This window comes from Vulpes lagopus, chromosome 10, assembly GCF_018345385.1.
Source record: "Vulpes lagopus strain Blue_001 chromosome 10, ASM1834538v1, whole genome shotgun sequence".
NCBI lineage: Eukaryota > Metazoa > Chordata > Mammalia > Carnivora > Canidae > Vulpes > Vulpes lagopus.
Window position 1 is genome coordinate 34,658,563 of NC_054833.1, and position 25,060 is coordinate 34,683,622.

Below are 25,060 nucleotides of genomic sequence, written 5' to 3' on the forward strand. Positions count from 1 at the left end.
GGGACTCGATCCCAGGACCCCGGGATCACACCCCGAGCAGAAGGCAGATGCTCAACCACTGAGCCATCCAGGGGCCCCTCCCTTCACATTTAAAGGACTTTTTGATAACATCTGTTTTTTTTTTTTTTTAATAACATCTGTTATTTAAACTCTTCTCTTTTGCCTGTGGCTCTTCTGTAATGCTGCATCATGCACTTTGTTAGTCATTTGGCTTAAGGACGTCTTAAATTATACAGCACATAACTATTAGTCATTGATTTAAAAAATTGACATAATAAGACATCACTAAATTTTGGTATTTGCTTCCATTCCAGACCAGATAGTAAACAGGTCAGAGAGCGCTAGTTGCCGATTCTCTGAAACTGCTGCGTGGTAACGTGAGACCATTCTCAGATGATCTCTTTTGGTTTACTACAGTGTTTTTAAGCGTAGTACATTAGTAGTTTGTGAAATAACTTTGTAATTCCCAGGAGGATTGCTGGGTTTCTCTCAGTGTGCGTCTATTCCTTTATCAACACTTATTAAGCGCTCATTTTGTGCAGGAAACTTCCAGGTGTTGGGTCTACAGCGGTGAACAAAATAGACATGGTTCGTTCCCTCTGCGGAACTGACAACACTGAGTGGTTGGTTAAATCCAGGCCTGGTGGGAATTTTTTATATTTCTGTGACCGGTGAATATCCAGGCTCGTTCTTTTTTCCCACAGTATGGAGAGTCAGGTGAAATCAGATTCTGCACTTTCTTTTAAGGGCTCCTCCTTGGCTATAATTTTTACCCAGGGGAGATCAGGCTAAAATGAAAATCCACGCCATCCCCGAGGAAGGAAAGGAGGTTTTGTAAAGCATGAGGTTTTCAGAGTGGTGAGTGCAGAGAGAGGCATGGGAACTTTTTTTAGTTGAGTGTAGGGCTGGCTGTGTCTGTTTTCCTGCCTCTGAAATACCAGTTTTCCAGCAAAGTCGAAAAGTTTGGCCTAAGTTGGAGGGGAATGTTACTAAGGAGGAGTAGGGATGGCACTCGGGGACCAGTTGGGTATCGTTCAGTGGCAGAAACCCATCAATACCAAGAATATTAAAAATGCTGCTTCAGGGACATTTGTTGGTCACATTCAGGATGAAAAGCTAAGGGATGTCTGTATTTAATGGTCCTTTAGGGGGCGCATGTTTTAGCCTACTTTGAAACCAAATGTTGGTATTGAGCTTTTATAATACGTATGTGTAATATATAACATATATTAATATGTAATTATAATGCCTAATTATATAATCATGTGTAATATGATACACAATAACATGTAATATGTGCATGTATAATATATATGTATCCAAATGTAAAATGTGTAATATATATAAGAAGAATATATATACTGATTTAAGACAATGAAAACTTAGGTCTATTGATTAGGTGTTTCTCAACATTGATCTTCAAGGCTGCATATTATATTTGAAGATTTTATATTTGGAGTAAAATGAACAACCAGCCAAAAGACATGCAGTCATTGCTTCCAAAAGCCAAATTTATTCTGAAATGGTGCTTTGCCTACTTTTCTGTTCTATTCTAATAAGACAGTGATAGTAGATGGCAGTTTCCATTTTTTTTAAAAGATTTTATTTATTTATTTGTGAGAGACACAGAGAGAGGGAGAGGGAGAAGCAGGCTCCCTGCGGGGAGCCCTATGTGGGACTTGATCCCAGGATCCCGGGATGACAACCTGAGCTGAAGGCAGACGCTCAACCACTGAACTACCCAGTCATCCCAGTTTTCAATTTTTTAAAAAAAGTATTCTTACTTGGCAAATTGTTGGCAAGCTTACATGGGACATACAGGTGTTTTGATTTATTTTTCAGTATTCCTGGTTATTGACATGCAGATGTTTGGGAACCGCTGCTGTAGATTAAATCTAGCAAACTGTCAGTATGCAGTTGTTCACACTGGGATATGGCTCCTCTGCAGTTTGTCCTGCTAGCTGTGTGTCCATATGTGAGATTTATGCCCCCATGTTGATGATGCATCATTATCAAGAAGGGTTCTTTTCCTTGCCACAGCCTATGTTGGCTTTTTCTCCTCCTCCAACAGAAATGGAAATGCCTCACTTAGTGTTAAGTGCACCTTCATTGTTCCGTGTACTGAGGTCAGGAGGCAAGAACCTAAAGTCTCTCTATATAAAGGCTGCTTTTTAGATGTTTTATTAGTACTGCTGTTGGTTATTTTAATTAGTAGTATGTTTTATGTGCGCCCTGAGGCTGTTCAAGCAAAGAATGTAATTCAAATAAACAAAATAATATCTGATGTTTTGGAACACCCACACCTGCCATCTGGGCCTTTCCTCTTAAGGCACACTCATGTTGGCCAGGAAGCTAGGAAGAGAAAAAACGGAGATGATTATGTAGAGTTATGAAATGTCTTAAACGTAAATTCTTGGAAAGCTTGATAACCAAGTTTTTTAGATTGGTAATGCCATTTTCTTCATAAGCAGCGGTTCTTTTCTTGAAGATAAATACAGAATTTTCATGAGAAGACCCATCTTTTCCATTGTTCTGCATGTTCCTAATGTCTTTTACATGTGTTTCTAACAGTGTTTTGGGGGTTCTGTGAGTACCTGATACATAATTTGGCTGTAAAATGGTGGATGATGCTTTCTCAATGCAAGAAAGTTTGCTAGGTAATTTCTCCAGTTTTTGTTTTTGTTTTTTTTTTTTTTTAACTTGAATATAAAGCAGAGGAGCCACCTCTCCCAAATTTTTACAATGAAATCATAAACTAGTCTCTGACTTATTTTTTCTTTTCAACTTGGCTTTTTTTTTTTTTTTAGTTAACACAAATACTCTCTTTTCTGTTTGCAAACTGAAGTGAACTGCATGCTTTTGACTTAATTTTTAGAACTGAAATTGTGTTGATTTTGGATACATTTGCTGGATTTTCCTGCCATTCCCTCTTTCAATTAAGTACAGTCCTTTTTGGAGTTTGCCAAAGATGAGGCAAAACTTGTGTAAGAGGTGCACCTGAGCTTTTAAGTCTTGGGTTTGGTTTTTTTTTTTTTTTTCACTTAAACAGAGCAGTTGTAAAATATTTGTCATAAAGCTGGAAAAAATTATGGAGTTTTTTGCCTCCCTTAGAGACAGAACCTAAGCTACACTAAATGAATAAATGTTCTATCTGACTGACATTCTCTAGGAAAAAGAAATATATCCATTTAGACTACTAACTTATTTTTTAAAAATATATTTAGCATATATTTGATTATTAAAATAGATTTAAACATTTATAATATCTTAAGAAATATTTTTAAAATGAGGGCTCCTGTCACCTTTTGAAACTTTATTATGCCTCAAAAATAGTTTTAAGTGCTATTGTTTATATATAATCCAAGAGTTAAAGATGTCAGAGACTTAGGAAATGAGATCGTGGTGTCTCTATTGTCTTATTCTACTTTATCACCACCCGCCCCCCGTTCTTTCTTTCCCCTAGCTACCTTGAATATAAGTACACAATATATTTGCTTTGTGTAAATGAATGAGAAACTGCTTTTTTGTATTTTTATGCTGCAAATTCCAACTGTACTCACAATCTGGCTTAGAAAATGGGTCTAATGAAGAGATTTTAGAATATTAAGCTAAGGATACAACCCAGAGCACTCTTCAAATTCCAAGACCCACATTAATTATGTCATTATGTAAAGAATGAAGCTGTAATGTTCCCGTAAATCTCACCAAACAAAACACAACAAAACAAAACAAGACAAAAACATCCTCATGTTCATAGAAGCCAATGACGACAAGTCTTTACAAGAAGAGTCCGGCTACCAGGGTATATAGATGTTTCAACATACAGAGTGTATTCTGTAGATGTAAGGTGTGACTAGTGTTGTATATATAGGAAACATGGAGTATCGTGTAATATAAAAAATGTTAAATGTGCCAGAACTTATATATCTAAGTCAGAATCTGTAAGCTGTGTATGCAATCACACTGCTGTTACTGTGCCAAGAAATGTGGAGTCCATTTGGAATTATCCGTACTGGTTATAGCACTGTAAGAAAATTCTTGGTGTTCTTAATTTGTTGGGAAATAGCCATTAATGAATACATTGGTTGATAACGTTGGAGTTAGGATACTGTAGTGTTTGGGGGGTGCCTGGGAGGCTCAGTCAGTTAAGTGTCTGCTTGTGGCTCAGGTCATGATCCCAGGGTCCTGTGATCAAGTCCTACGTTGGGCTTCCTTCTCAATGGGGAACCCGCTTCCACCCTCCCTCCCCCCACTGGTGTGCACACACGCACACTCTCTCCCAAATAAATAAATAAATAAATAAATAAATAAATAAATAAATAAAATCTTTTTAAAAAAAGACACTGGTTTTAAAAATCAGGTGTAATCCTAACATGATAAAAATGATTTTTTATGCCTGGTTTATCCATGAACATAATTAACAAAGGATTTTCAGAGAAGTTTTGCACAGAGGAATTATAAATGGAGTAAGTTTCTGTGTCTTCCAAGCTTGGCCAGTCTGCTACTGTGGTTTCTAGTGTGTGTGTGTGTGTGTGTGTGTGTGTGTGTGTGTGTCTTATGTGTCAGTGTGTCCTTGAATGGTCTTTTGACCATCCTTTTATTGTTGCCTAAGGTAATGCCAAAATGCAGCCACTGTTGTTTGCTACATACACACGCAGCGTAGCAGAGTTGTTCCAGCAAGCTTTGCTTTATTTCTTTCTGGTAGACAGGCTGGACCTCATGCCAAAGCTGCTACTTTGACTCTCCCAATGGGATTCAAGATGACCTGCTATATTGTGCTGTGTTTGCAAAGATATTGGGATTTTAATTGATTTTCCTATTTTCTAGTTCATCAGGGCATTGATCTTGATTATCTCTTTAACTGCGGAGCAAAGTTTTCTGGGGTGCAAGTTTTCTTCATGCAGGCCAGTGTGTATTTTTACAAATCTATAGACTTAACAGTCCATTTGAGGTGATTAGGTACTGACTACATAGTAATCTGTGATTGACTTGTATGCCAATTTATGAATGTGCTTGAAGAGTCCCATTATCAATGCACGGCCACTCTTCCATGGCACTATGACAGCTTTGATGAAGCTGTGCCTGACCTAATTCCCATCACCAGCTGAACAAAGCAGGGCGCCTAAGAAATCTAGACTCCTTTTATTATTTTATGCAGCCATGGTTAAAGGTAGATGAAGTCCTTGGAAACCAATGTTACTATGTTCCAGGAAACTTCTAGCTCAGCAGGTAACATAATATAAAAGTCATCATAAAGGAGGTCCAGTGCTTAGCTAACATTGATTCAAGTTTATTTGCAGCACAGATATTTTTCTTAGGTTTCTAATTTTTTCTTATTTTGCGTTTTTCCTAAATGTTTGGCTGTATACATTAGATATTTCATGGAAATGAGTTTCTCCTTGAGGTTTTATTTCCTTGTTATTAAAATGAAATCTAAACCAAACCCCAGGAGGGTGAGTCTTTTGGAACAGCCAGGGAAAATTTTGTTTCATTTGGTAAGGTCTCAGCAATGAGCTGGACATAATAACAACTATATTAAATTTATTACCTAACACTTATCTAGAGCCCCTTTTCAAATGTTGTTCATATTCCTCCTCAACCTTCATCAAAAAAAAGTTGGCCAAATGTCTGTCTGGATCTTTAGAAGATCACTCTATTCAAGTTTAACTAGTTCTTAGCAAACTTAACAATTTTTGCTCTTAGCTAGCTTTTGTTTTTTCGGTTACCATAACCCTGTTATTTTTTTCCCCCTGTGAAGCCAATCCCAGTGGCAACCTTGAAAATCTCCAGAGTGTTGATTTGTGGCAAATGTTGACTCTTTGGTGCCTGCAGAGTAGTCCTCTTGAAACTTGCTGTATTTTGTCTTTTTAATAATCTATCCCGAGTCACTTTGTAGAATTTTGCTCTTTGTCCACAGCTATGTTTTAAAATATTCCTAATGTGCCTGTACGCCTCACGGTGGATGCCAGAATCATCTTATCTCCACGATTTTTGGTTTCCTGTGTTCTAGAAGCAGGATGAAATAGTGTCTTTGAAAGCCAGCAGAACAGGAGGAACACTTGACTTTTTTTTTTTTTTTAAACACGCAAATATCGTGAATAGAAACAAACTCGGCACTTAGACCCCTTCGCTTTTGGTGTGTAATTAGGACCACACTGACTCCTATTGCAGCTGGCAGCTCTTCACTGTGGCCTTTTTCTGCTGGTGACCTTTGATCCCAGTGACCTTTCCTGGGGTTAGTCCTAGGCCCTTTTCATTGTGTTGGAGCCGAAGTGGCTCATGTGGAGTTGATTATTTCTTTGCTCATTTGGCCTTTTTGGTGCCATAACTCCACGTCACTTCCATTTTATTCCTCTACTTTTGACGGTCCACAGTGAAAGGAAATGCTTTTGCAGGCAGCAGGATCAGTCTGTATGCTTGGCTGACTCGATTGAGCCTGGGGAGGGGGGTGGTAAGGGGGGGGGGGAGGGTTGTGAGGTCTGTAGGTGTCAACAGTTTTTAAGGAGTGATCTGAATGATTGTGCAATCATTATGTGCTCATCAAATGGACACTCTGTAAGGAGAGAGCTACCACGAGTTACTGATGTGGATCTGGCTGCTTAATGTCCTACAGCTCTACATTTAGAAGATTTATATGTTCCTCCTACAGCCTCCGAGCTACTTGGCAGGTCAGAGCATGCATCACTGTCAACTGCACATGCTTGCTTTAAGGGATTCTTTCATTTCTCAAAGAAGGAGAATAACCCCCGCAGATTAACGTGCTATTAGATGGTATATTTGTTGCAACTGGACTCATGATAGCACTTTGCTGCTTTTCCTCACCCTCCTGCCCCTACCCACTCCTCCGGTAGAGTCCCTGAAAGACGTGTGGCAGCTGTTACTCTCATTTTTTGAGGCCCATGTGTACAGCGTGAGGACTGTTGTGGATCAAAGGTTTGAGTGATCACGAAGGAGTCAACAGTTAAGGAATGTGTCCGATTACCCTAAACTGGGTGTTAGGTACACAGCTGCTGAATTCCTGAACTCTCCATCTGGAACCCATGATGCATTATGTATTGGCTAGTTGAATTTATATATTTTTTAAAAAAGGTAGATGGGTATGAAATTCAGTGACATTTTGAAACTCATTTTTAAGAAAGCTGAGTGTTCATCCCTAGTTCATCCCCTTTTCCTTCTTTGTTTTGAAAGTTTTTAAATAATGGTATAGATAGCGTGGATTATTTTAAGTGAGGAATTGCAATTGCTAGGCCTTCCTACCTGGCAGATTTCTTTAGGCTTCTCCCCTCTTCAAAAGAAAGTAACACTTTCATCTGTCATTGTCCCCTCAGATCTCTTCCCCTCAAATCTCTGAAGCACTACAGGTTTCTTTCTATTTGCCTCCTCGATCTCTTTCTTAAAGTTCCGCTTATGGCCAACTCAACTCATTTTCTCTACACCTTAAGGGCCACACTCTCCATCCCCTGCCACCATCAAAACAATGACAAGAAGCCATGGAAAACCCTGCTGCTCCTTGTGTGTTCCCTGTATCTAGTGAGCCCACGTCATACACTCACTTGTCCAAGGAGAAATCTGGACAGCAGCCTTGTTCCTCTCTTGAAGGTGAAAGCAGTGGGGGAACGGAAGTGGACGGTGATATATTCCAAAGGTGTCTTAAGGGATCATTTCTTTCCCGGTCCAGATCATTCAGTATCCAAGTCCTATCCATGCCACCTTATAATACCATCTGGCAATATGTCCATGTCTTTTTTTTTTTTTTTTTTTTTTTTACTCTTTTAAATCTATCCCCTGCTAGTTCTCTGCTATAGGCTCCGATCTTCATTCTCCAGGGCCTTCTAACCTCTATTCCTCCTCTCAGCCATGCTCCACATGGCAGCGTCAGTGATTTTTCAAAGGCACAAGTCAGATCTTGTCCTTTGCCTGCTTAAAAGCCATTAATACTCCCCTTTCAGGATAAAAGCCAAATACCCGGACCTGGTTCATATTATCCTGTACGCTGTGGCTTCTGCTCACCTATGCCGCCTTCCTCCGCACCCCTTATTTCCTCCTCATACTCTGCTCTGCAGCCGTACATCCTTGCTGTTTTTAATTCTCTACACATACAGCTCCTCTCTTTGGAGCATCACCTCCCCTTGCTTTTTCTACCTCCCTTCCTCCCTCCTGTCCCCCAGACTCATCCATTCAGATTCACCTGATCATTGTTTCCATGAGAAGTCTTCTTAAAACTTCTAAGTCCAGGTAGAGTGACCCTTCTGTGGTACACCTGGGTGGCTTAGTGGTTGAGCATCTGCCTTTGGCTCAGGTCGTGATCCCCGGGTCCTGGGATCAAGTTCTGCATCAGGCTCCCCACAGGGAGCCTGCCTCTCCCTCTGCCTATGTCTCTGCTTCTCTCTGTGTCTCTCATGAATAAATAAATAAAATCTTAAAAAAAAAAAAAGTGACCCTTCTGTGTTTCCTGTAGCACTTTGCTTTATTTTGTGGCTCACCCATCCCCTCTCCCTTAACCACTTGAATTCCCGAGAACCTTTATTTCCTAAAAGCATTGCCTCTTAGTGAAAACTGTTTCTGTCAATTCTGATGGGAAAAAGTCATGATGTATTCCATCTTCATCCAAGATAGCCACAGTTTTCATAGAGAAACGAGTCAACTGAGCAATAAAAGCAAATTTGTAAACAATTTGTATAGGTGATAAACAGTATTTTGAAGGAAAATACAGTATGGTGAAGTTATGGTGCTCAACCAAGAAGAGAAGACTTGAGGCTGGTGGCTGATGGAGGAGTGCCTAGAGGAAGTCCTTCTCCCTTCCAAGATGGCGAAGAGGCAGGAGATTGGCCTGCAGACAGCAGGTCTTTTTAAGGAGTGATCTGCATTCACATTTAACTTAAAAACAGACTGACCACACAGAAAAACACCTGATGGCAAACCAAAGGCTGGACACAGGAGTGCTCCCCAACTGGTAGAAAAGGTGCCCACAGTGCAGAGTGATTAGCGGAATGTGCTCCCTGTCCTCCCACTCACTTGGCACCTGTACACAGAGCACCGGGTTTGGGCTTCATCCAAATTCAGCGGGCCATTCCAGTTCTCCTAGATGAGGCTTTTTGCATAAAAACCATGGGGTCATGGAAACTGGTGGGTTTATCTTTGCCCAAAGCTGTAATATCAAAGTACCGCTTTTTCATTTCTGATTGAAAAAGTCATGATGCCAAATAAGAAGCCATCCAAAAAGTGGAATGACTGCAGGGACCCTTGTGGCGAGACGGTTAGTCATTCTGACAGGTGAGTCCATGTTTGGGTGGCTTCTCTGTCACTTCCCTCATCTGACCTCGAGCCCTAGGGAGGCAAATGTCCTGTCGGAGGCTGAGTTCCTAGCAGAGCCCAGCACATGTAAGATAGATTCCTGTTTTGAACTCTGAATATATTTCACAAATATATTGACTAAAGTCAATGCCCTGTGTATGGCATTAATTGACTGAGTATTTTCTGGAAAAAATAGAAGAAATCTTTGAGAAGTCTATGGAGAAAACATAGCTTCTTAGCTAAATTATTAAAATATTCAAAATGAGGAAAACTTTTATAGAAGATTTACAATTCGATGTGATTTAAGGTCAAGGTAGCTCAATGAGTTAAAAAAAAAAAAAGTGTATATTTGACTTCCCTAATAGAAATTGTGCTGATAGCACTTATTCAAAAATTTTTAAGTAGACATGTTTTATTTTTTTCTTTTGTTTAGCTACTGCAGAAGACTCATTTTTTAAGGCAACAGGAGAAAAAGCATGTTATGGAATAAATTATTTGAAAATAAAGGCCAATCTTTTGTTTCTAGAGAAAAATTACTGTATCATGCAGAATAAGATGGTGGGTTTTTTTCTTTTTCTTTCAAGATTATTTATTTATTTATTTATTTATTTATTTGAGAAAGAGCATGAGCAGGGGGAGAGGGAGAAGCAGACTCCCCACTGAGCAGGGAGCCTGATGTGGGGCTCGATCCCAGGACCCCAAGATCATGACCTGAGCCGAAGGCAGACACTTAGCCGACTGAGCCACCTAGCTGCCCCGAATAAGATGGTTTTAGAAAAGGAAATTAAAGAATTTTCTCTTTTGAAAGCCTTGCATGGATCCCAAGTAGAGTTTTTATTCACAGATTAATCACAGTTATTCCCTAAAACTGAAAAGAAACTAGAAGAAAGTTTGATATAGGAGTCTAGGGAGGGGGATAATTCAGAGAGACGGCTTTAATCATCCTTAGGGAAGCAGAGGCATTGCTTCAAAAACAAAGGAATCAAATCTAGAAATTCAGGAAAGACTTTTCCCAAAGGATTATTCTGGCAGCATGTTGAAAAGAGGTTATAAAAGCATTAAGTTCATAACCTGAACAATAAGTTAAGTAAATGTTAGGGAAGTATTTCCTTTCTTATTCTAGAACCAGGCATACCTTTAGCTTGCTTTTGCCAACAGAAATGCTGCTAAGCCTGGGCTGGCATAAAAGTACAGTTTGTTATACTAGACAAATTGCCTTCTACATAGATGTGAAGGAGAGCTTAAAGGACGCCCCATGACTACACCAGTCACCTTCAGGAACAGCAGGCTAGGACTGAGGGAGCAGCACTCATCCCATGCAAAAGTGGGGAGCCCTCCAATGATTTTTTTTTTGGAGGAAAGAGTTGTCCCTCAATTTATAGGTTTAGTGGGGTACTACATGTAGCTGTTCTGTTTTGGGTTTGGGTTTTTTGTACCCTCTAGAGTCTTTTTTCCAGAGAGATTGTACTACCAGGTGCTTTCTTGGGAGCATCTTCTCACTTAAATCAGCCACTCAGAACTGCAGTGAAAAGAATAGAATTATGTTGTCCATTAACTTCCTCTGAAGATACGAAGGGGATAGAAGAACTTCCTCATGCTCATGTTAATTTCTTCTGAGACCAGTGGGTTGGATAAGTCTCAGGAGTTCTGATTTTCACATAGGGAATTGATCACGTCTTTGCTAACGTCCAATAGGAAGACAAGAACAACCCAATTTAAGATCCAGTGCCTGGAGTTATTACCTGTAGTAGTTTAGGGAAGTAGAGGTGTTTAAATGCTTTATGGACAAGAAAAGCAGTAAGGGAAGGGAGAATAAAGTTTTGAAATGAATGATAATTTACTATTTTGAATGCTAGCAAATATTGGCAAAAAAACATTGTCAGCAGTTTTTGTATACAAATTTATTTTTGGAGAAATGCATGTTATAAATTAAAATCACCCAGTATAACAACAGTGACCCTGCATCCTACTTTACAATAAATTTTGGATAAAAAGCAGAGATTTTTGTGTCTGTGTGTTTTTTGTAATTGGAAGTTTAGATTAACAAGTGTTGATAAATGTCCGCATTGTCCATTCCTTTTACTTTTTTTTGCAGTTCTCTCTCTCTCTCTCTCTCTCTCTTTTTTTTTTTTTAAGATTTATTTATTAGAGAGAGGGAGTATGCATGTTGGGGTTGGGGAAGGGACAGAGGGAGACGGAGAGAGAATCTTAAGCAGACTCTGTGCTGAGCATGGAGCCTGACACAGGGCTCGATCTCAGGACCCCAAGACCATAACCTGAGCCCAAACCAAGAGTCAGACTCAACTGACAGCCATCCAGGTGCACCTTGTAGTTACTTTTATGTAAATTTATTTATTTTTAAATAGTTTATCTATTCATGAGAGAGAGGCAGAGACACAGGCAGAGGGAGAAGCAAATTCCTTGGAAGGAGCCCGATGTGGGACTCGATCCCGGACCCCAGGATCACGCCCTGAGCCAAAGGCATATGCTCAACCACCGAATCACCCAGGCATCCCTATTTTTATGTAAATTTAGATTATTGTTTTACAAAGTCCCTAATATATTAGACAGGAAATGTTACTCTGTGCCTTATCAAATATTTTAACTAATTGCCCAAACTCATGTTTTACATCTATGCATTGCTCACCACAGTAAAAGGTGTAGAACATTCTCTGGTGACTGGGAGTCTACCCCCCACTATGCTGATGGAGGTTATTGGGGATAAGGTTGTACATTACTGCCTTTTATGGGGAAAGCTACTTGACAGTATGTATGTTAAGAGTATTAAAAATGTTTGTACTGGGGCGCCTGGGTAGCTCAGTTGGTTAAGCATCTGACTCTTGATTTTGGGTCAGGTTGTGATCTCAGGGTCATGAGATCAGACCCCGTGTTGGCCTCTGTGCTCAGCAGGGAGTTTGCTTCTTTCTCTCTCCCTCTGTCCTTGCCCCCCAACTTGTGCACGTGCTTTCTCTCTCTCCATCTCTCCCTCTAAAACAAACAAAATATTTAAAAAAAATTATACTCCTTGACTCAGTAATTCCACTTTAAAAAATCTACCCTGGGGCAGCCCGGGTGGCTCAACGGTTTAGTACACCTTCAGCCCAGGGCCTGATCCTGGAGACCCGGGATTGAGTCCCACATCAGGCTCCCTGCATAGGGCCTGCTTCTCCCTCTGCCTGTGTCTCTGCTGCTCTCTCTCTGTCTCTCATGAATTAAAAAAAAAAGATAGTCATAACAGCATTATCTGTAATAGCAAGACAAATACACATGTATATACACACATATAAAGAAATGTAGCTTAATTATCCAAAAGGAGGTGGCTAAGTAAATTAAAGTATATCTATTCAGTAAAGTATCTGTATCATTATATAACAGCTGTTATAAATTGTGTTTATGAATTATTTAATGAGTAAAAATGATTATTAGATAAAAATGAATAAAGCAGGATTTAAAACTATATTAGCATGTATGTTATAATCTCAGTTCTGTATATATACATATACGAAAAGGATTAGAAGGACATGCATCAAAACCTTGATGTGCTATGTTTAGATGGTAAAATTGTGTTTACTTGCTTTTGTTCTGTGCTGAAATCTAGGGTTTGTCAATGAATATTTGTAGAAACTTTCTGTTAACAATTTCTACTTGTAAAAGTAACATATTCATTGTAGAATGTGTGAAGAAAACTTCGAATATTTTGTTTAAAATATCATCTGGCATGTTAACCACAATTGGGTGCTTTAAAATTTTTTTTAAATGAGAAAAACACAAGTTTAAAATGTGACATTGTAATTTAAATCAGAATTCTATTCCATCTGATATAATTTAGATCAGAATTCTGTTTTTAATTTTTCCATGAGAATATTTGAATGTTGCATATGCTAAAACAGAGTCAGATAGCCTTTGGCAAGTGATATGCCAAAAACGGTGCGTGGTGGAGTGGGCTGTTGTGATCCTACCATGCTGCCCACTGTTTCCAGATCAGAAGAGAGGGTAAGAGGATGATGGAATAACAATAATAACAATTTCTGTGCAGACGAAACTAAGGCTGTTGTCTCCCTTGCCAAGGTAAATTTCTGTAGGTAAGAAAACTAAGAAAAGAAACATACATGTTAAGGCCACTGGCCTATTGGTACAAAGATGGTAGGAGCCTTGTTCAGGTCTGGTAAACTTGGCCAAGCAAACAAAATTGTTCATTTGCTATAGCAATCCGGGGGAAATACTCAAATATTTACATTATATGTAAATGTAAATATATATAGTTGTTTTCCAATGACTTCTTAGTTCAATAACAATCACACTAGTATTAAGAGTCTCCTTTTTTTTTTGGACAAAGATAGTACTTTTGGAAATGACAGCATTAAACAATTTTCCATCAGTGCTAATGGATATGTCCTGCTTTATACATCATCTCACCTGCCTTGTGGTCAGCAATGTTTATTTGTGAGATTGGACCTAGGTTACTGTTTGTGGCCATTGAATGTAATTTCAAGCTCCCTGGCTCCTCTTGCAGTAGCATCCAGGTCCTTGTTCTTGTTATCACAGTTCTTTAACAAACCCAGCAGGCTCTCCTTGGGTAAATATAAACCAAGTCAACAAGTATTTATGTTATGGTCGTAAGTTCTTTCCAACCTCCAGAATCAACTGACAGCATATTGCAAGTAACCTCATAGAAAGAATTCATAAAGGATGGTCCTGTGGGATCATTTAGGTAGCAATAATGAGCTGTGAAGTTTTAAAGGACAGCTGTAAAGTTACTCAGCAGATCATGTGCTAGGGTTAAAGTTGACTCTGGTATTTGTTTCACTGCTTTTTGATAAATAAATAGTCGAGGAAAGATTTGGCAAAAGGAAGAGCGCCCCTTCTTGTCCTCGTTCTCTGAGGACAGCGGCTCCTGTTAACAAATTATTTCAATGTTTACTTTGCCTTGACTGCTTACCAGTGGTGTGTCAGTCCTTGCCCTTGAACCAAAGGAGAATTCAAATAAACCAAAAAAGATTTTCACACAGCTGGCCTCTTCCACCAGTGAGTGGTACCAAAATATCCTCTCCCACTTTTTAAAAGAGGTCAGCAAGAAAAAACACTTAAAAGGCAGCCTGTGATTTGATGATCTGTGATCTAGATAAACTTGAGTTTGCAACTCAGATTTTGGAGTGCATGGCATAGAGACGGGAGCAGATCCCGGGAGACGTTATTTGATTTAATAGAAGCCATACTTAAGGTGCCTTGCTTTGTATTTCTACCCATTTTTATCAATGGTTAGAATTAACCTTTGTGTAAGTGAATATGAACATAAAATTCCCATTTCTAAAATGTCATTAATGTTGCTCTTTCAGTACATTTTGTTGTATTCCGTAGTCAGGGATTCTGTGGCCAGCCCTGGCCAAGTAGGAATGTGGGGCAGAATTTGCAGACATAGTAACCAATCTGTGGATCTCTAGCCTAGCAGGGTGCCTGGCATATGTTGGCACTTACTATATTTTTGCTGATTTTAAAAAGCATGAAATATATATATATATATACATATATATATACATGAAACAAATGAATAAAAAATATAGCTAGAATACGCTGAAATCACACGAGATGACAGTTCTCATTAAATACTACCCTTTAAGATACTTCTGGGAATTGCATTATATTAAGGTATTCCTTTCATTAAAAAAAAAAAAACCACCAAAAAACATTTATTTAGTGCCTGTTTTCGGTTAGGTATTAGCACTTACAATGTTAAATATGAGCTTGTTCTTGCCTTTAAGGAGGACATAGTTATGTAGCCAGATAAATTGCAGAACAGAGTGATGAGTGCAGTGGTAGATATGTGTCCGAGGCGTAGAGGCAGCATAGAGGAGGAATGGACTGTATCTGGAGGGTGGCATGGACATTGTTAATTTTAGTAATTTTATTTATTGTGTTTATTGTCCATCATTACCACTAGAATGTAAGGGGTACATTTTTGCCTGTTACTTATTCATATATATATATATATATATATATATTTACTTATTTAAGAAGTAATTATTTACTTATTTAAAAAATAATTACTTATTTATTATTTACTTATTTAAAAAAATAACTTGTCAAAGAGAGAGCAAGTGAGCAAGTGTGGACAAGCAGGGGGAGGGGGAGAGGGAGAGGGAGAAACATGTTCTCCGCGGAGCAGGGAGCCCAACATGGGGCTCGATCCTAGGACCCTGGAATCGTGATCTGAGCTGAAGGCAGATGTTTACCCAACTGAGCCACCCAGGCATCCCCTATTTATATATTTTTAAATTGTTCTCTCCTTAGCTTCTAGAATAGTACCTGGCATGTAATAATCATTCCATAAGTATTTGTTGCATGGATAAATGATTTTTTATAGCTATTGCTAAATTCCCTCCAAAAAAGAATTTACCGATTGTATTTCCACCAACAGTGGGTGATAGCCATTTTTACCCACAGCCTTACCAGTGCTGGGTTTTGTGAAACTTTTTTTTTTTTAGCTTTCCCTGAATGTGCCATACTGTCTTCACATTAAAAAAACACACACACAAAAACAAACCTTCTTGACTGCTGTGTGTCTCCAGCAATTTTCCCTATTTTTCTGTTGCCCTTTGATAGCAGGGCCCTAGAAGGAATTTTCTGTGCTTTCTTCATTTCCCTCCTTCCATTCTGTCCTGAACCCACCATCCGATACTCCATCAGTAAACAGAGCTATCATGGATTCTGTTACACCAGAAACTAAGTATTATCCTTGACACATCTTTCCATCATACTCTAGAGCCAAGTCTTCAGGAATTCTGTTGGTTGCACCTTGGGATACATTCTGAGTCCAGCTACTCCTCACCACCTCCGCAGTTGACTCACTGGTCTGACCCACCATGTGCTCATCTCTCTCCTGAGTGGTTACATTACCTCCTACTTTGTCTCCCTCTTCCCTTCCTGCCACAGTTTCATCTGGTCTCACCACAGTGGTCTTTGGGTCTACAAAAAGCACTGACATGGTGTCTGGCACCTGCTAAGCACCATGTAAATGTTTGTTGTTTTTGTTACCATTTCTATTTTGGGACCATAAAGGGTGTGTGTGTGCATTTTGAGGATGGTGAGTTTCAGATGCTTGTAAAACGTACAAACAAATGCACTAACGGCCGCTGAATGTGTTCACTTGAAATGATTGATTCTGTATAATTGGAGGTGTCTTAGTGCCTTGGAAAGATGAACAAAACTTCCAACGTTAACTTAGGGTCTAGAGATCAGCTTGTGAATTGGGGAGATACAGATCATCCGGTGCCTTGTATTTGCCACACTCTGTCTAGAGCTTCCAAAATCGATGGCAGCCATCATGCTCACAACTATGCTTATTCAGATACAAGGTTTTTAGCTCTTTTGTGGGATAAAGATCTTTAGATGATCTTTTCTTTCTTTTTCTGGATGTCTTTTAGTGAGCCAAAGCCCGGAAGTCTGTCCTGCCTGCTTCTGTAATCTGGCGCTATGCATCCAGATCCTCGGCCCTTACAGACACTGCTGTATGTTGTTACACTTACGATTCTATGCCCTTCTGTGAATTCAGGTAAGAGCTGAAGAATGGTCGTGTTTTTTTGTTTTTTTTTTTTTTTTAGGTTTTAAATTTTAATTCCAGTATAGTTAACATACAGTGTTATATGAATTTCAGGAGTATAATACAGCCATTCAGCAGTTCTATACACGACTCAGTGCTCAGCATCATTAAGTGTGCCCTTTAATCCCCAAGAATGGTCAGGTCTAAACTCAGTGAGGCTTTTCGTCTCCTTAATCCTATAAAAAACAAACTTGACCTTCAAATCTTCGCTGATAACAATGGTTTCCAAAGACATCTCTAAGATTTGTTTGACCCAGGCGCATGATTTAAAAACTGATTAATTCAGCAATTTCAGGATCTCTTGGTAGTGTTTCTGGGCATTGGCAGGCCTTCCCATCATTGTCCTTATAATTTATTCCTCTTGTTGCCTTAAAAACAAACATTGTCCTATCGTGCTCTTTCAACAAGAGGATATGTTCCAAATGTCTGGATTAGAAAATCATACCAGGAATAAAATGCTGACTACATACCACTGAAGAAATTTTAGAATCAGCATGTATTAGTATGCAGCATGGAGAGCACTTGGTTCAAATCCCAGATCTGCCACTTTCTCACATGACTTGTCTGAGTTTTTCTTCTCCTCTCTTACTGAAAAGCTTAAAAGTGATTATTGTTCAATGTGTGTATAAGCCCAAGCCCAGTGTATGGCCTGTGTGTGTTTCTTTTAATTTTAGATTCATGTACAGATTTCTATGTAAGTATATAGAAATACAAGTGATATTTACTCATTAAGTTATGTTTATTATGTCTGTTAAGAACACTATATGACTGTATTGGATTTGTAAGCAAAAAAGCTGATTTGCTGGTTTTATTTCTGTTTTTGTTTTGCTGAACAACCACCTCAGGGGTTAGTCAAGAGAGACACTTTCCTCAGACTTCTTTTTTTTTTTTTTTTAAGATTTTATTTATTTATTTATTCATGAGAGACACAGAGAGAGAGGCAGAGACACAGGCAGAGGGAGAAGCAGGCTCCCTGTGAGGAGCCTGGTGCGGAGCTCAATCTCAGGTCCCTGGGATCACAACCTGAGCTGAAAGCAGATGCTCAACCACTGAGCCATCCAAGTGCCTCTCAGTCTTCATTTCTGGTGAAATATCCTGTGAAAGTAGAGTCAACGATTTATTGGAGAGTTTTTCCTTTGAAGTACTTTATTCCCCCAGATTAACAGTATCCTTGCCCGCCCCTCCACCCCAACTCTTTGGATGTTGGGGGAGGGATCTGTTTTGATCCATTAGTGTGAGAACCCACCTTCTCCTCCAAGTTGCTGAGGAAATGACATCACAAATGAAACTATTCTCAACACCAAATAAAACTATTAAAGTGGACACTCTACTTAGTCTTATATCCAAAAAAGGATAGACTCTGTATTTCAGCATGGCTTCCTAACGTTCGACTTCTGCTTTCCCAAAAGTTGAATGTTATTTTATAGTAAAGGTAAGTAATAACGACCATAGCCATTACTCATAGAATAACTCACTCTTCAAATCAAATCCTTGGTGATGTAGGAGAGAAATCTTTTTATTTTGCAAGTTATCTTCACTTTTTCAGATTCTTAACTTGCATTTCTTAGAAGCTGTTTCATAAAAAGAGCCGTTTGCCATTTCTCACTTGGAGAATTGGTATGTTGTCTGATTTCTACCTTAAGGTTTCTTTTTTTTTTTTTTTTTAAGGTTTCTTTTTTTTTTTAAGTTTTTTTTTTTTATTTACTTGAGAGAAAGTGAGCAAATGAGAGCATGAGCAGGGAGGAGGGGCAGAGGGAGAGGGAGAAGCAGACTCCCCGCTGAGCAGAGAGCCAGACGTGAGGCTCCATCCCAGGACCTGGAGATCATGACCTGAGCCAAAGGCAGATGCTCAACCCATGAGCCACCCAGGTGCCCGATTGTAAAGTTTCTCTTCTACCCTAATTGTTAAGTCCTAGGATGATGTGTTGCCCTTCTTTCCTTCCAAAACTGGGCATATAAAATATTCCTAAACTTTTACAAGCATTAGGAATTGTAAGGTATGTTGAAATAAGAGCTTGCCTTTAGTTATATAGTTTCAGATGAAATGTATTCAACATACTCTTCTCTCTCTCTCCCTCATCTCCTTTCTCCCCTCCCCCCCACCCCTTTGCACATGTGGAACGTTTCCTTGTAGACTTGGCACCTTATTTTATTTCTGAGCCACTATCCGCTGTCCAGAAACTTGGTGGACCTGTAGTACTACATTGTTCTGCTAAACCTGTGAACGCTCACATCTCATGGTTGCATAATGGAAAAAGATTGGATAGAAACATGGAACAGATTAAGATTCATCAGGGGACTTTGACTATTCTGTCTCTTAATCCCTCCCTTTCGGGTTCCTACCAGTGCGTTGCCAACAATAGCATCGGTGCAATTGTGAGCAGCCCTGCAACAGTATCCACTGCTGGTGAGTTTAATTTTGTCCCTAATATCTATGCTTTTTTCCTAGAATTACTGTTAGTACTTGCATTTTTTAATAGAAGGAAGAATGTGGGCTCTGGAGTAAACACATACTCATTCCAGCCTTGACTCTTATGTGTTTAACTTGGGGGAGATGTACTTGAGCCTCTGTGAGCCTAGTCTCATGTTTTCACCTGTAAGAGAGGCGTGGAAATAACTTTTACATGGTTAGGACCGTTTTATAATGCAAATTCTTAATTCCTTTTTGAGTATATAGAAGACCTTAACATCACCAGCAGCAAAAAAGCTGTTGTCTGCTTTGACATTCAGTAGTTTCGTGCAGTCCTTTATCTTTCATATCTAATTGTTTTATTTGTCTTGATTACTGAGTGATTTTAATTTATGTAATTGAAACCAGGCTAAGGAAGCAGGAAAAAAATAATTGACTGTAGAGAAAGGAATGTTGAGGATTGAACTTATGGAAAATCTGGAATGTGGTGGTTTTCTTAGTAGGTTTGAGCCATCTGCCTTTCAAATGGTGATGGCTTCCAGTAATGGAAAATGTCTTTGTAAGGGCACCCCTATTTACAGAACAAATCTGGATTCCCCAGGAGTCGTGAGTTTGTCATAACTGAGAAGAGTAAATGTTTTTGTAGAGCTGTGACCCATGGACAGCTCCAAGACACACACTGGAAGGCCAAATTCCTAGTGGCAGGCGGTTAAATGCTTTCAGCATTGGAGATAATAAAGAGCACTTCCATGCAGGCTCCATCTGTAGTTAACTTTTAAGTAGTGAGAGGAACTTTTTTTAATAAAGATTTTATTTATTTATTCATGAGAGACACACAGAGAGGCAGAGACACAGGCAGAGGGAGAAGCAGGCCCCCTAAGGGGAACCTGATGTGGGACTTGATCCCAGGACCCTAGGATCATGACTTGAGCCAAAGGCAGATGCTCAACCACTGAGCCACCCAGGTGCCCCAATAATGAGAGGAGTTGAGAGAGAAATGATATATTGCTTGGTTTCTTGATGTCCTAGGTTTCATGCCTATAAGCCACTTTATTGCAGTGGGAATAGCTACATGCAGAATGAAGATGCATAGGGAAAGTGCGTTTTGATGAGGGACTGGATTTGAAAAGGATTTATCCTGACAGAATGGGAAGGATGATGTTTTACAGTTGTCCCTGATGTTTTAAGAACAGCCTGCCTTTTTTAAAAATTAATTTATTTTTGTATATTTTTTTGTTGGAGTTCAATTTGCCAACACATAGTTTAACATCCAGTGCTCATCCTGTCAAGTGCCCCCCTCAGTACCCTTCACCAAGTCACCCCATCCCCCCACCCACCTCCCCTTCCACTACCCCTTGTTCATTTCCCAGAGTTAGGAATTTCTCATGTTCTGTCTCCCTCTCTGATATTTCCCACTCATTTTCTCTCCTTTCCCCTATAATCTCTTTCACTATTTTTTATATTCCCGAATGAATGAAACCATATAATGTTTGTCCTTCTCCGATTGACTTACTTCACTCAGTATAATACCCTTCAGTTCCATCCACGTTGAAGCAAATGATGGGTATTTGTTGTTTCTGATCAGCCTGCTTTTTTTTTGCACTCTTCTGGAAGCATTGACTTCAGGGAAAAAGGGTGCCATGATGTAGCTCTAGCCCTCAACCAGGCACCCCTACTCCCAACTACTTTTCTGAGATTGAAAAAGAATAATCACGCTACTCTGTGAACTGGGATTAGCTGCCACAAACCGCCATGTTGCAGATGTGGCTTCTAGATTTTATATTTCCTTTGGGGGAAGAGAGTTCAAGTTTGCCTTTATTTGTTTGTTTATTTATTTATTTATTTATTTATTTATTTATTTATTTATCTACTTATTTATTTATTTTAGTTCTTGGTGATTTCGGTTCAGCAGCAAAGCATGTTGTTACAGCAGAAGAAAAAAGTACTGGTTTCATTGGCTGCAAGATTCCAGATAGTAACCCCAAGGCCGAGGTGCGCTATAAAATCCGGGGAAAGTGGCTCAAACAGTCCACAGGTGAGACTTTTTACAGGAAGCCAAATGTCATTAACCTACTATGGAGCTCTGTGTGCTAGGGACTGTGAATACAAAAAAAAAAAATTGCTTAAGATATATTGTCTCTACTCTCAGAAGTCAAGTGGAGACAAGCACAGATGGCTACACTGTAGATGTGATTACAGTCCCACATTTCCTCCACTCAGGTCTCCACTCAGATCGACCTCCCTCATGGCCCCATCTAAAATGATAGGCCCTGTTGCTCTCCATCCCCTTTACTTAACTTCCTTTTCAATTTTCATAGCATTGTGTTATGCACATTCTTGTTTGCTTGTCTCTTATTTACCCCTTTCTCTGCCACCCCCATTTCCCCCACTGGAACGTGGGCTGCATGAGTGCAGGGCTTTAGTCGGCTCTCTTTATTGTTCTATCACCTGTGTTTGGGCCCTCGATGGCAGTATTTGTTGAGAAAAAAATAAGTGGAAAGACAATAATGGACACTGGATGATCTGTCTTGTAGCTAGAGGTTTGCTCCAGGTGGTTGCTATAGTCATTGTCTCTGTTTCTAAATACGCTTGTGTGTTCAATGTTCTCAACAAATGATCTGTTATCAAATGTTTCTGATGGGTTTAATTTTGTTCCTCTAGTACTGCTGACTTTTTTTTTCTTCCTTGACTTGCCTTTTCTTTTATTTAATACATCCTCCCTGATGGCTTATTGGCAGCTAGTCTTATGTCTAAATTTAAAGCACAACCATCACCTTTCATTTGTTTTAATTGGCGTCCTTCTAATAGAGGCCTAACTGCATTCCCTTCTTTCCCCAGAGAATTACTTAATCCTTCCATCAGGGAATCTTCAGATTTTGAATGTATCTTTAGAGGACAAGGGATCATATAAATGTGCAGCTTTTAATCCTGTCACACATGAATTAAAAGTTGAACCCATTGGCCGAAAGCTTCTTGTGAGTCGTAAGTATTTGGGAGAATAATGATCACTAGGAAGAGTCCTCAGGAACATTCCTTATAAAACATTGGGAAATCAGAGTTCATTTTTCTTTCCGATCCTGTTTGCTTATCATAAGAAAGTCTTATGAAAAAATTAAATACATAAATGCATTGTAGAATAGTACTGTACATGTTTTTAAAAGACGATGAATTTTTAGAAGAGAATTTTGGTCAAGGTTGACAGAGTGAAAAGCATATGGAAAACATGAGCCTTTGCTCAAATAAAAAGAAATTGTAGAGGAACTAGAGCTTTATATCAGTGTTAAATTGATGGCTAACTGCGAATTATGAAAAAATACATATCTTTTTCTCTTATCAGATTATGATAGCTGAACTGGGATAGAACCAATTGTCAAAGTACAACAAAGTAGTAGTTTCTGGACTTGCCAGAAATTCTACATTTCTAAACTGCTAATTCAGAAATAGTCCTAAAGGATCACAAAGTGTCTTGATTTTAATTCTCAGCTAAAAATGGTTTAGCTACCAAGTAGGACCTTTTAGTATAAAGAATAATAAACGGGAAGATGGGAAGGCTCACAGATTGGCTAAGGAAGTGATTGGAAGTGAATATATAATAATAACAATTTTTCTTCTCCTCTTCTTTTCCCAGGCCCTTCTTCAGATGATTTCCATATTCTTCACCCCACCCATTCCCAGGCATTGGCTGTCCTTTCTCATAGCCCTGTCACCCTGGAGTGTGTGGTGAGTGGGGTCCCAGCCTCTCAAGTGTACTGGCTGAAGGACGATCGGGACGCTCTCCTGGGAAGCAATTGGAGAAGGTTGTATTCTCATCTTGCCATAGATAGTATTGACCCAAAGGACTCTGGAAACTACTCTTGTGTAGTGGGAAACAAGTCTGGAGACATCAAACGTGTGACTTACATGGTTAATGTACTTGGTAAGATGTTATATATTAAATTGTTTTTCAAGTCAGGCTAATTTTCTGGTCTAAGTGATGTATGGAATGGGAGATCTCTTTGGGAACTATAAGTAAAATAGGGACAAGCTAGAAACACCTATGCCAGTAGTCAGAAAGGCCTGCTGAATTTGACAGTATTTCTTGGTGGCACAGAACATCTCACCTGGGATGTTCTTGGGTACCATACCTCCACCCTGGTTATATAATACAGAGCTTGTTTTTCCTTCCTAATGACATGGAGGGAAGAGATGGGAGTTCAATAGGATGGAAGATTCTGGGCTCTCTCAGTGTGTATTACCCAGTAATAGTAGCTAAGAGTGCTAACTAAAAAATGTCATCTCAAAAAGAAATCTATTTCATATCATTTTCCCTTTTGGAATGCTTTCATTGGATCTGGCTCATCAACCTTGCATTATTTCCACCTACATTTCTATATATACACTCTTTATCTCAAAGCTTTTCCTTTCTTTTCTTCCAGCTACCTATCTTACTGTCACGTCTAGCAGGAAAAAATGTTTTCCTTTATCAAAACAGATTTTCATGAAAGCCAGAAAAAGTAGGTAGTAAGTGGTTTCATAGTAAAAATAATTTTCATAAACTTCTGCATGTATTTATTTGCAATGATGGCCTGATGTAGGTAACATTGAAAATTAGGGAATGACAAGTGAGCTTTAAAGTGCAGTGATAATCAGGTCTAGATTAATATGCAGAATCCTATAATTTGGCATATGTGATAAATGTTGGTAGATCATCTGCTTTGTCTAGTTTAAAGTGACTTGATGGACACTAAAGTTTTCTACCCACTATACACCTAACCTTAAAGCAGAACTGATCATGGAAGGAATTTAACTTGAAAATAACAAATAAACATTCTTCTGTTTTGGCTCTTGTTCAGTGGGAAGTCCAGGGAAACTACTAATTTATACAAATCACCTGAAATAAATGCTCAGAGAAGCCAAGGGAGTGTGTGTGTGTGTGTGTGTGTGTGTGTGTGTGAATGTTGGCAGGAGTTAAGTGGGTGGAGAGATTTAGAAAAAGAGACTATGACATATTAGTAACATACGGTTTATCCGTTTATCCTATTAGTAGAAAGTTCAAAATATTTCTGATGTTTTTCTTGATGACCACAGCAGGTGAGAGGATGTGAGTAAATAATAAAATTTGGTTTCAACCAGTTATTGATAGAGGGAAGATTTTATGTGTATCATGTGATCATTTAAAGAAGTACCCCTTGAGGGCTGGAGTTTAATTTATATGTTCTATTTTCAGAAAATGCTTCAATTTCTAAAGGACTACAGGATCAGACAGTCTCTCTGGGTGCCACAGTACAATTCACTTGTGAGGTTCATGGGAACCCAACTCCAAACCATACCTGGTTTCATAACACACAGCCTGTTCATCCTTCCCCACGACACCTAACCACAGGAAACGGACTGAAAATCAGTGGTGTTACCCTGGAAGATTCTGGGCTGTATCAGTGTGTAGCAGATAATAGGATTGGATTTGCACAGTCTACTGGGAGACTTGAAATTATAAAAGGTAGGCTTTTGGGTCCCCCAATCCTAGGAAGTTTCACTTTACAGATAGGCTTTTCTTTTGGTTTAAAATTAAATCATTCTCACTACAGAAACATAATCCTATTACCATAACAGAACTATGCCCATTTTCCATGTTCCTTTCTAGCTGCAAGTAGGCATTTCCATGAAGAAGCAAATATGTGATCAACTTCATTTGAAAATTTTTTTGTATATATATTTTTAAACATTACTACATAGTTTAAAAGTCATGTGATAAAAGTTTCTCATTCCTATTCCCTGGCCAA

At 39.1% G+C, this 25,060-nt stretch overlaps 1 protein-coding gene across 9 annotated transcripts in view; it reads left to right on the forward strand.

Moving 5' to 3' along the window:
* Positions 1 to 25,060, forward strand: part of CDON (cell adhesion associated, oncogene regulated) — a 112,208-nt gene that overhangs the window by 31,595 nt on the left and 55,553 nt on the right. For all 9 annotated transcript variants that reach the window (XR_005990153.1, XR_005990152.1, XM_041770194.1 and 6 more), the window contains 6 exons: positions 16,716 to 16,843; positions 19,026 to 19,298; positions 21,190 to 21,336; positions 22,140 to 22,283; positions 22,930 to 23,217; positions 24,508 to 24,777. Coding sequence is in view for 7 of the 9 variants with exons in the window: in XM_041770194.1 (XP_041626128.1) it covers positions 16,765 to 16,843; positions 19,026 to 19,298; positions 21,190 to 21,336; positions 22,140 to 22,283; positions 22,930 to 23,217; positions 24,508 to 24,777 (1,201 nt within the window). In the remaining 2 variants the exon portion in view is untranslated. The remainder of the gene's footprint in view (positions 1 to 16,715; positions 16,844 to 19,025; positions 19,299 to 21,189; positions 21,337 to 22,139; positions 22,284 to 22,929; positions 23,218 to 24,507; positions 24,778 to 25,060) is intronic.